Source organism: Scyliorhinus torazame, chromosome 12 (assembly GCF_047496885.1).
Source record: "Scyliorhinus torazame isolate Kashiwa2021f chromosome 12, sScyTor2.1, whole genome shotgun sequence".
In the NCBI taxonomy this organism is placed as follows: Eukaryota; Metazoa; Chordata; class Chondrichthyes; order Carcharhiniformes; family Scyliorhinidae; genus Scyliorhinus; species Scyliorhinus torazame.
This window is the reverse complement of record NC_092718.1, coordinates 171,708,972-171,721,302: the sequence shown is the minus strand read 5'-3', so window position 1 is coordinate 171,721,302 and position 12,331 is coordinate 171,708,972. Positions and strand designations below refer to the sequence as shown.

The 12,331-nt window shown below is 47.9% G+C and overlaps 1 protein-coding gene across 5 annotated transcripts in view; it reads left to right on the top strand.

The window, feature by feature from the left end:
- LOC140386744 (caspase-1-like) overlaps nucleotides 1-12,331 on the top strand; it is a 56,427-nt gene that overhangs the window by 38,246 nt on the left and 5,850 nt on the right. For 3 of the 5 annotated variants that reach the window (XM_072469386.1, XM_072469384.1, XM_072469383.1), the window contains 2 exons: nucleotides 1,656-1,784; nucleotides 7,540-7,649. In XM_072469386.1, the coding sequence (XP_072325487.1) occupies nucleotides 1,656-1,784; nucleotides 7,540-7,649 (239 nt within the window). Of the gene's footprint in view, nucleotides 1-1,655; nucleotides 1,850-7,539; nucleotides 7,650-12,331 lie in introns of those variants that run through there. The other 2 variants (XR_011933664.1, XM_072469387.1) reach the window with 2 other exon arrangements.

The window sequence follows — 12,331 nt, the reverse complement described above, 5'->3', positions numbered from 1 at the left end:
AGTGTCAATGAAAAGAGGTTACGGATAGACATTGCAAGTTTGAAGCGGATGTTGGACAGAGGGGAAATAACAAAAATTAAATGGGTTGACAGGAGCTATCAACTGTCAGACTGTTTTATGAAAAGAGGGGCGAGTTCACAGAAACTTTTGGATATTGTTAATGAAGGGCGCTTGTTTGTGGGACTTTTTTTTTCTTTCTCGTCCAAACAAAAAAAAGGGGGGGGGGGGGAAATCATGTTTGTGTTTTTGAGTTTCTTGAAATTTTGTTTTCACCTAATTATTATTTTTTTTCTCCAAGGAAGGGGAGACTGTTAAGTAATGGGTTAAGAGACATTGCAATTAGTTGTCTCATTTATGTTAAGTATCCATTAATTGACACTGATATGTAAAGGGGCTTCAGGTGGCCTCTGTCAGGTGATGTATAGTGAGAGTTTTATACAAAGCTGTTGGAATGAAATAAATGGGTGTTTGTGAAAAAGGAACAGAACTTTAGACTCTTCATATCACAGCAACTAAAACGTCTAACAGTCCACACATGTATATTCTGCAGAATAAACTCAGGATACATTACAGACAATCAGAACTCCTGGGCTGGATTCTCCGCTGTCGGGATTCTCTGTTACACCGGCAGCGCACCCACACCCGTGGATTTCCCAACGGCGAGGGGCTGCCCACAATGGGAATCCCCATTGGCCGCCTGGCGGGATGGCGAATCCCACTCGGCGGGGGCACGCCGCAGTAGAAAACTGCTGCGGCAGGACGGACAATCCCACCCCCTGTATCTATTTTTTATTCTTTCTTGGGGCGTGGGACTCACTGCCAATTGCCCTTGAACTGGGTGGCTTGCTCGGCTATTTCAGAGGGTTATTAAGAGTCAATCACATTGCTATGGATCTGGAGTCACATGTAGGCCAGACCAGGTGAGGACGGCAGATATCCTTCCCTAAAGGATATTTGTGAACTTGATGGGCTTTTTTTTACAATAATTGGGCAATGGTTTCATGGTCATCGTTAAACTTTTAATTCCAAGTTTTTTATTGAATTCAAATTTCATCATCTGTCATGGTGGGATTTGAACCCCGGTCCCCAGAGCAATACCCTGGGTCTCTGGATTACTAATCCAGTGAAAATACAACGACACGACTGCCTCCCCAAATCTGCACTAAATGTGATATTAGATTTTTGTTGAAAAATTTCATGTCCTCAGATTATTTGAATTGGAAGTGATTGGCTGCATGAATTTCAGATTGTCATGCTATCCAGAGATAAACTTGAATTCCTGGTACTTAATTATTTTCCGTTTCCGATAACAGTCAGTACTGACCTCAAAGCCACAAATGCTTTTCATTTCAGACACAGTCTGTTTTGCATTGACTGTCAATTAGAATTTCATTGCTGTTCATCACAAATTCAAAACTATTGCTTCCTTTGCAAATATTCCGCCCCACCTTTTATATTCAAAAGTTCATCAATCAAACAGAAACAAAGAAGGGCAGTCAGTCAATAAAATTATTACATGTGGGCTGCGACTGATCTGATGTTATTTAATAAGCAACTTAATTGAGAGGACGAATAAATGTCCCAATCAGTCATAATTTGGGTGTTCAATTGAAGTGGGTTAACATCCATGACTAATGTATATGGTTCTTTTTCAGCAAACCTCGGCCATGTCTATGTCAGTGATTCTGGAGCTCCTGAACCCTTCGCTGACTATGAAGAGGAGGGTCCCTTTTACCCAGTTCACAAAGAAAGTGACTTCATCTGTTTCTGCTCCAGCACCCCGGGTAACTGAGCCTAACTATCATGAACAGGTTATGCTTTTCAATAACACGGCTGACAGTTAATTTCCGTGAGTAGTCTAACGTGGTGCGGTTGTTAAAATATAGCGCCGTTTTAAACATGTACTCTGATGACACACAGCTCTACTTCACTACCAGCTCTCTCCACCCCTCCACTGTGTCTAAGTTGTCAGAGTGCTCGACCAATGTTCAGTACTGGCTGAGCAGAAATTTCTTCCAACCATACATTGGGAAAACCAAAGCTGTTGTCTTAAGTCTTTGCAGCAAGCTTTACTCACTACCCATCCGCTTCTTCCTGGCAACTGAAACAAGCTGTTTGTAATCTAGATGTCACAATAGGTTTCCAACCACATACCCCATCAACCACTAAGACCTCCTGTTTCCACATTTGTAACATCTCCTGACTCTGCCCCTGTCTCCGCTTATCTGCTGCTGAAACCCACATCCTGTCTTTGTTTCCTCCAAACTTGACTATTCCAGTGCACTCCTGGCTGACTTTCCATCTTCTACCCTACATAAACTTTATGTCATCCAAACCCCTGCTGCCCGTGTCTTAACTCGCAACACGTCCCATTTATCCATCACCCCTGTGCCTGCTGACCTACATTGGCTCCCTATTAAGCATGACCCTGATTTTAAGATCGCCACCCGTGTTCCCAAATCCCTTTATGGCCTCGAACCTCTCTATCTCTGGAATCTCCTCCAGTCCTCCTCTCACCAAGATATCTGCATTCCTCTAACACTGGCCTTTCAAGCATCGCTGATGTTACTTGCTGTGTCACTGGGGCCTTCAGCTGCCAAGACTTTAAGCTCAGGAATTCCCTCTCCATCCTTCTACTTCACTTTCTTGTTTTAAGACACCCTGTAAAACTCATCCCTTTCACCTTTGGTCATCTAACCTAATACCTCCTTATGTGACTTGGTGCCATTTTTAAAAATAATCTTTATTGTCACAAGTAGGCTTACATTAACACTGCAATGAAGTTACTGTGAAAAGCCCCCTGCAGCCTGTTCAGGTACACAGAGGAAGAATTCAGAATGTCCAAATTACCGAACAGCTTGGGCTGGATTCTCCAAAAATAGGGCGATGTCCCCACGCTGGAGTAAAAACGCTGCCGCTTTACTCCAGACTTTCCTGAAAGAAATATGGAGCAATTCACCGACCTGCAGGGGACTAGCAGGGACCCGGGGAGCTTCACGCAGCTTTGGCTGCGGAAACGGGGCCCCGCACTTCCGGTTCCGAGTCCGCGCATGCGCGCTGCGGCGGCCTCCAGTGGCTGCGCCGAGTGCCGTGGCAGACTCGGACCGCGGGCCATCAGCAAGAAAGAAGGTTCCCCCCCATTCGGCTCCGCGCCGCTTCATCTGAGCCGCCCGATCGCTGCCCCGGCCACCCATAAGACCCCCCCGGGTGATGGACCCCCCCCCCCGCCCCCCACCAGGGTGGCCGCGGACTGAGTCCCGACCGACCAGACGTGGTTAGAACCACGCCGTCGGGAACTTGGCCGGTCTGGATTGGAGTGTCGTAGGGAGGGCCTCTGGCAATGGCCCCCAGCCGCGCGGGCGAGCGATTCCCTGGAGAATCGCGGGAGCGGCGTCGGGCCCGATTCGGGCGTAAAAGTCGATTCCCTGCCCCTGCGCCAAACGCGATTTCGGCGCAGGGCTGCGGAGAATCCAGCCCCATGTTTTTCAGGGCTTGTGGGAGGAAACCGGAGCACGGGGAGGAAACCCATGCAGACACGGGGAGAACGAGCAGACTCCGCACAGTGACCCTCGCTGGGAATCGAACCTAGGACCCTGGTGCTGTGAAGCAACAGTGATAACCACTGTGCTTCTGTGCCGCCCATGTTTTGTTTTATAATACCCCAGTTAAATATGTTTGGTAATTTTATTACATTAAAGGTGCCAAATAAATACAAGTTGCCATTGTCCCAATAATCATGGATAAATCAGAGAGCAACAGCAATTTTCCAAGAGAAATTATAGTGATCTGAGAGGTTGGTTTAGTGCAAGGGCTGAGATTTGCTCATATTTATTCATGATAAGCCTCAATTTACAGAAACTGTGTTCAAGATTGAAATGGGTCTGTTACTCAGAGAGAAAGGGAAGGGAGAAGATCCGTACCATAATAGACCTGTGGCGAGGCATGATGCTTACCCTCTCAAGTCAATTTAAAATGTTGCATGGCAGTCTTTTGAAGAAGAGTAGGTGGGCTCTCCCCAGCCAATATTTCTTTCTCAACCAACTTCACTGTCAGATGATCTGGCAGCATTTATCAGGAGAGAAAACAGAGTTAATGTTCGAGTCCTTTGACTCTTCATCAGAACTGAAGGGAAGGAGAATGTGTAAGAGCTTTAAGAGATTGCAACAAAACATAGCAACTTTAAGAACAAAAAAACAGATGGTGTGGTGTGGAAGGGGGAGGGAATACAGTGATGGGATTTTTTAAAGAGTTTAAATTGGAGGAGAACGGTCATAATCTAAAGTTACCGAACACAACATTGAGTCCCGAGGGCTGCAATGTGCCCAATCAAAAGTTGCGATGCTGCTCCTCCAACTTGCACCAGGCTTCACTGGAGCGTTGCAGCAGGCCAAAGATGGTCATGTGGCCTCCGAGCATGGTGCTGAGTTAAAATGGCACGCAACAGGAAGGTTGGGATCATGTTTGCGGACTGAGCAAAGGTATTCCGTCTACATAATGTAGAGGAGACCGCATTGGGAGCAGTGAATACAATAAATCAAATTGAAGGAAATGCAAACGAAACGCTGCTTAACTTGAAAAGAGTATTTTTGGCCCGTGAATTGTGAGGAGGAAGGAGGCAAAGGGGCAGATGTTACACCTTCTGTGATTGCAAGGGAAGGATCCGTGGGAAGGGATGCGGAGTTGAGACTGATGGAGGAGTGGACCAGGATGTCACGGAGGGAGTGATCCCTGCAGAATCCTGATGGGGTGGGGTGGAAGATGCGTTTCGTGGCAGCATCATGCTGGAAATGGCGGTGGATGATCCTTTGAATGCGGAGGCTAGTGGGATGGAATCTGAGGACGAGGGGGACCACCATCGTGGTTCTGGGAGGAAGGGCAGAGTTGAGGGAAACAGGTTGAATTTGGTTGAGTTCCCTTGTTAACCGCAAGTGGGAGAAAATCTCAGTTGTGGAAAAAGGCAGGCTAGTGAGAAGGACCAGTTTCAAAGGTGACATCAGAACAGATGCGATGGAGGAGGAGAAACTGAGAGAATGGGGTGAAGTCCTTACAGGGGGCAGAGTGTGAAGAGCTGTAGTTGATGTAGCCATGGGTTTGTAATGAATATTGCTGATCAGTCTATCACCGGAAATGGAGACAGAGAGATCAAGGAAGGGACGTGAAGTGTTGAAGATGGACCGTGTAATGGTGAGAATGGGTGGAAATTAGAAGCAAAATCGCTATATCTTTCCAGGTTTGGATGAGAGCATGAAGCAACACCAGACTATCTGTCTTTTATTCTTAAAGTTGCTACTTTTTGTTGCAATCTCTTAGAGTTCTAACACATTCCCCGCCCCTTCAGTTCTGCTGAGTCAAAGGACTCAAAACGTTCACTCTGCTTTCTCTCCTAATAGATGTTGCCAGATCTGCTGAATTTTTCCAGCATCATCTATTCTTGCTTCAGATTCCAGCATCTGCAGTATTTCGCTTATGTTACTGACAGATCATAGAATCCCTATAGTGCAGAAGGAGGCCATTTGGCCCATTGAGTCTCCACGGGCCTTTGAACGAGCACTCTACCCATATCCACGCCCCTGTCCACCCCACCCTATTCCAGTAACCCCATAACCTAACCTGCACATCCCTGGAGACCACGGGACAATTTATCATGGTCAATCCACCTAACCTGCACATCTTTGGACTGTGGGAGGAAACCGGAGCATCTGGAGGAAACCCACGCAGTCGCGGGGAGAACATGCAAACTCGGCAGAGACAGTGACCCTAGGCCAGAATTGAACCCGGGTCGTTGGTGCTGTGAGGCAGCAGTGCTAACCAGTGCTAACCATGCCGCCCCTAATCATTTGGACTTGAGCACGGAATATCTGCTGACGCTGTAAGCGCAGTACTGAGGGAGTGCTCTACTGTTGGGTTTCTGCCTTTTGGAAAGCATGTTCATCCGAGGTGCTATTCTCTCTCACGGCATTATTTGAACATCGCCAAACGACTTAATTGGTCATTTATCTCATTGCTGTTTGTGGGATCTTGCTGTGTGTAAATTAGCTGCTATGCTTCCGATATAGCAACATTTTAAAGAGCATTTAATTGGCTGCAAAGGTCTCTGATATGCTATGAGACGATGACATATAGAAATCATTTTATGGGCGGAGCTGTTTAGTTTAATTGTGATGATAAGTTGATAGCCTGTGAGTGTTGTTTAATTATTTTTAGAGATCAGAAACATAGAATTTACAGTGCAGAAGGAGGCCACTCAGCCCATCGAATATGCACCGGCTCTTCGAAAGAGCACCCCACTTAAGCCCACACTTCCACCCGATCCCCGTAACCACACCTAACCTAAGGGAAATTTAGCATGGCCAATCCACCTAACCTGCACATCTTTGGACTGTGGGAGGCACCCGGAGGAAATGCACACAGACACGGGGAAAACATGCAGACTCTACACAGACAGTGACCAAAGCCGGGAATCAAACCTGGGACCCTGGAGCTGTGAAGCCACTGTGCTAACCACTGTGCTACCGTGCCTCCCTTTTCATATTTATTTACTGCTAGAGGGTTATCTCTTACCTTCCTTAGGAGATGGAATAAGTTTGGAGAGTGCATGCCATTGTAAAGTAGAATAGCTGTGTCAGACATTCCTGGCTGGAGGGTTTAATCATAGAATCATAGAATTTACAGTGCAGAAGGAGGTCATTCGACCCATTGAGTCTGCACTGGCCCTTGGAAAGAGCACCCGACCTAAGCCCACCTTTTTATTGTCACAAGTAAGCTTACATTAACACTGCAATAAAGTTACTGTGAAAAGCCCCTTGAATTCAGAATGTCCAATTCACCTAACAGCATGTCTTTGGGGACTTGTGGGAGGAAACCGGAGCAGACACGGGGAGAACGTCCAGACTCCGCACAGACAGTGACCCAAACCGGGAATTGAACCTGGGACCCGGGCTTATTTAGCATCACACGTCCGGTGTCTGAAATCTGGCATGCTTGGCACTGAGACCATGCCTGATCTTGGATTTTCCCAAATTTTGGATTACACACTGGATCAGATGAAAGCCAGCAGATAAGCATGTTATTTCAAGTTTCTGAGCTGGCCTAAGGTTGTTCCATCTTTTGCTTCTGAACTTGGGAATCCATCCTGGATACCTGTATTAACCAGCGGTATGTTCTCGGTGAGGAGAATCCCTCGTATTTAATCCCTGTGTTTCGAGGCTTCAGAGTGAGGATGCCAAAAATTCAGTGGTTACAATGATTTCAAGTTTGCAATTAATCATTTTTTCTTTTGTTTATCGTATTCTCTGGACTGAGAGAAAAATGTCCAGTTTTCGGACAGTTCCAGTTTCCTGACAGACGGATTTGGAGTACTGTACCTTGCACCAGGCGTGGAAAATGTACTTGTCAAAGCAACGGGCAGTGATTTTTAAATCTGCAGAATTGCCGGGTTCGCCAGGAATCTGAACAACAGATAGAAAGAGGCATAATTCCGGGATCTCTTATGGGTGACAGGAATCTTCCACTAACACTATTGTCCTTTTTATTTTGCAGAAAATGTGTCCCTTAGACACATTCAAAACGGAAGCATATTCATCCAGAAGTTAGTCGAGGTAATGAGGCAAAACGCATGTAAATATGATATTGAGGAGCTTTTCTTCAAGGTAAGGAAGCAAGGCAATGATTGAAGGGATTACTGGGGAATGGGAAGTGGTCCGCTTTGCCATCGACCAACCCCTTACATGGAGCATGGGCAAGGAACCTGCTTCATGAACTCCTCCAGTGCTATTGTCTAATAATTTTCCAGAAGGTTTATAAGTGTTTCCCTTCATACGCGGGATATGATTGGACTCGCCTCAGCTTTCCTCACCCCATCTCACAACAACCGATTGGGGAGGAAAACAAAATACGTGAACCTTCAACCACCACTCCCTACCCAACCTATATTGAATATGAGAAAAAGAGACCATTGAAAAAATGATCTTTACACCACACTGTATCCAGAGTCCAATATTCAAACCTGATCCCTCCAGAGTCCAACATTGGAATCTTAATGCCTGAATTAGCTGATAAAATGGTGTGACTTATTGTGAGATGTCACAGGCTGGCTTCTCCGATCCCCAACGCCGAAATCGCGTTCGGCGACAGGGCGGAGAATCCCTGATGATGCTGAAATCGGGGGCGGCGCCGCTTTCACGATGCTCCGCCCCCTAAAAAGCGGCATACCCTACGGCCTCTGTACATTGCCTGAGGCCCGCCCCTGAGGCTCCGCACCCGACCGGCCGACTTCCCGACAGCGTGGGACACGTGTGGTCTCGCCCATCAGGAACTCGGCCTGGCGACTGTGGACTCAGTCCAGCGGCACCACAGTCGGAGAGGGCCGATCCGCTGGCAGGGTTGGACATATTCGGGGCTGGAGGCATTGTGGTGGGGCGGTCTGGGGCACATGAGCCGGCCAAAGGGGGTACTATTCCACGGGCTGGGCCCGCGAGCGGCCACGGACCCGACAATTCTCCAGGCCGTATCAGCAGCTATAGCCGGGTGCTCTACGCTGCCTGGCTGCTAGACCCCCCGGAACAGGGAATCGGTGGCTGTTTCACAACAATTTTTCAGCCGTGAAACACCAGTTTTCACACCGGCGTGGGGACTTAGTCTCCAGAACGGAAAATCCAGCCCCACGTGTTTTAGGTGGTAATACAAGTTCGTGTTTAATGTGGGGTTATCTTTATGTTCTACAGATGGATAACTGTGACCCTGGGTGCTATGGCTATACAGGAAATCAGGAGGTTTCCTGACTGCCGGCAGGAATGGTCCCACAGGCTGCATTATAGAACTGGTGGAAGATATGTACAGGCCCCCTAGCATTAGTCAGGATGTGGGGCAGAAAATAAAGCAGGAGATAGAAAAAGCATATCTGAACGCAATATTACAATAATCATGGGGGACTTCAATATGCAGGTGGACTGGGAAAATCAGGTTGGCAGTGGATCCCAAGAAAAGGAATTTGTGGAGTGTCTACGAGATTTATTTTTGGGCGCAGCTTGTGGTAGAGCCTACTAGGGAACAAGCAGTTCTGGAGTTGGTGATGTGCAGACTTGATTAGAGAACTTAAGGTGAAGGAACCCTTAGGGGGCAGTGACCACAACATGATAAAATTTAGCCTGAAGTTTGAGAGGGAGAAGCTGGAATCAGATGTAATGGTATTACAATTAAATAAAGGTAACTACAAAGACATGAGGGAGGAGCTGGCCAGAGTTGATTGGAAGGGGAGTCTAGCAGGGAAAACAGTGGAGCAGCAATGGCGGGACTTTTGGGGGGTATTTTCAGGAGGCACAACAGAAATTCATCCCAAGGAGGAGGAAACATGCTAAGGCGAAGATGAGGTGACTATGGCCGACGAGGGAACTCAAGGACAACATTTTTTTTAAAATCAAACAATAGGGTGAGGATTAGTGGGAAGTCAGAGATTTGTGAAGCCTTTAAAAGCAAGCAGAGGAAAACTAAAAAAGCCATAATGAGGGAAGAAGATGACATGAGTGGAAGCTAGCTAGTAATATAAAAGATTGCGAGAGTGTTTTTCGATATATAAAAGGTAAGAGAGAGCAGAATGGACATTGGACCACTGGAAAATGAGGCTGGAGAGTAGTAATTGGGAACAAAGAAATGGCAGAGAAACCAAATAGGTACTTTGCATCAGTCTTCATGGTGGAAGACTACAGTGGCTTACAGAACTTGAGAGTCAGGGGACAGAGGTGATGTGTGGCCATCAATATGGAGAAGTTGCTGGGGAAGCTGAAAGGTCTGAAGGTGGATAAATAACCCGGACCAGATAGACGACACCCCAGAGTTCTGATGGAGATAACTGAGGAGATTGTGGAGGTATTGGTGATCTTTCAGGAATCACTGGAGGCAGGGATGGTCCCAGGGGATTGCAAAATGGCTGATGTAATACCCCTGTTTAAGATGTAAGAGAGGCAGAAGACAGGAAATTAAAGGCTGGTTAGCCTGACTTTGGTCATTGGTAAGATTTTATAGTCCATTATGTATTTATTTTTAATGTTTTTATTAAGGCATTTATATACATCAAACACAACCAAACCCAAATAGAGAACAAACAGGAAATCACATAACAAATAAATAACTAACACCACCACGACCCACCCTTCCTGCCGTTACCCTCCACCGACTCTGCCTCTTTTTTTAACCCCAAAGTATTCCCCCTCCCCATGTTGACTTCGTAACTATCCTTGAAGAAGTCGTTAAATGGTTTCCATCTCCAGGAAAACCCTCTCAAGGCGATTTCATTTTTTCCAATCAAAGGAATTCCGCAAGGTCACTCAACTGCTCCCCGAGTCCCTCCATTCCAACAGGATCCGTCTCCAGGCTACCAGTGAGGCAAGGCACAAACAGTGGCCTCTCTCGTCCCCTTGACTCTCGGGACTTCCGACGCTCCAAAAATAGCCACTTCTGGACTTGGGGCCACCTACACCCTCAGCAACTCATGCATCACCTCAGCAAACCCCCCCCCAGATGTCAGGCCCAAAACATGACACATGTTTCTCAGGGCCCCTCCGCGCACCGCCAACACCTATCTTCCACCCCCTCAAAAAACCTACTCATTCTGGCCACCGTCATATGCGTCCTGTGGACTACTTTAAATTGAATGAGGCTAAGCCTAGTGTACGAAGAGGATGCATTCACCCTCAGAGCCTTCTCCCATAACCCAGCCTCCAACACCCCCCCCCAGCTCTTCCTCCCACTTCCGCTTAACTTCTCTTATCAGGGCGCCCTCCCAGTCTATTAATTCCTTATAAATCCTGGACACCCTGCCCTCACCAACCCTTATTTTCGACACCACCTTGTCCTACAACCCCGGAGGTGGCAGGTCAGAAAATAACCGCACCGGTTTCCTCACATAGTTCCGCACCAGTAAGTACCAGAACCCATTCATGCTGCACAGCTCATACTCCTCTACCAGCCCCTCCAAGCAGGGGAAGCTGCCACCCAGGAATAGATCTCCAAACCGCTCAATCTCCGCGCGCTGCCTTCCCCGGAACCCCACGTCCAGCATCCCCGGAATAAACCTCTGATTCCCGCAAATCGGAACCCAAACCGAGGCACCTTCCAGTCTCAGGTGCTACCGCCACCGCCCCCATACGCTCAGGATTACAGGACTTGTTGAGTGCCTGGCTGGCGAGAACAGCAGAGGCGCCATCAATAATGCCCCTAAACTAGTGTCCTTACAAGAGGCTGCCTCTATCCGCCCCCACGCTGACCTTTTCCCCACTACCCACTTCCTGACCTTGGCTATATTCTCTGCCCAGTAGTAGTTCATCAAATTAGGCAAGGCCATCCCGCTCCAGCAGCACCTTCCTCGCCTGTGGGGCATTTCCCGCCCACACAAACCCCAAGGTCAATTCATTAATCTTCCTAAAGTAGGCCTTTGGAATAAAAATCGGAAGGTTCTGGAACACAAATAGAAACTTCGGGGGTACCATCATCTTCATGGACAGCCCCTGCCCCGCCAACGACAGCGGGAGCATGTCCCACCTCTTAAAATTCCCCTTTCATCTGCTCCACCAACCGCACCAGATTCAATTTATGATTTATGTAGCTGCTCCCATCCCCGTGCCACCTGGATGCCCAGATACCTGTAACTCGCCTGCACTACCTTAAACGGCAGATCGCCCAACCTCCTCTCCTCTCCTGCCCCCTCGCCTGGATCGGAATGGCCTCACTTTCCCCCACGTTTAACTTACACCCTGAGAACCGGCCGAATGCCACCAAAATGTCCATGATCCCTCCAGTACTTTCCAATGAGTCTGATATGTAAAGAAACAGATCGTCCGCATATAGCGAGACTCTGTGCTCCATCTCTCCCCTTTACAAATTTTGTCTGGTCATCCCCTACCACCCCAGGCAGCCAGTCTTCAATCCACAAGGCCAAGATCTTTGCCAATGACTTGATGTCTACATTCAGCAGTGACATCCGGCGGTAGGACCCACACTGCTCCGGGTCCTTATCCTTCTTCAAAATTAAAGATATTGAGGCCTGCGATAACCTAGGGAGGAGCTCCCCCTTCTCCCTCTCCTCATTAAATGTCCCTACCAGCAGGGGCCCCAGGTCTCCCAACAACGTTCTATAAAATTCTACCGGGAAGCCACCTAGACTCGGGGCCTTCCCTCCCTGCATCGCACCCATACCCTCCATCGCTTCCACCAGTCCAATGGGTGCTCCCAACCCCTGTACCAGGTCCTCCGCCATGTTGGGGTTCTACAACCCATCCAGGAATTGCCCCCCCACCCCGATCCACTTGCAAGTACACCCAATGCGGCGCGTGGTTCG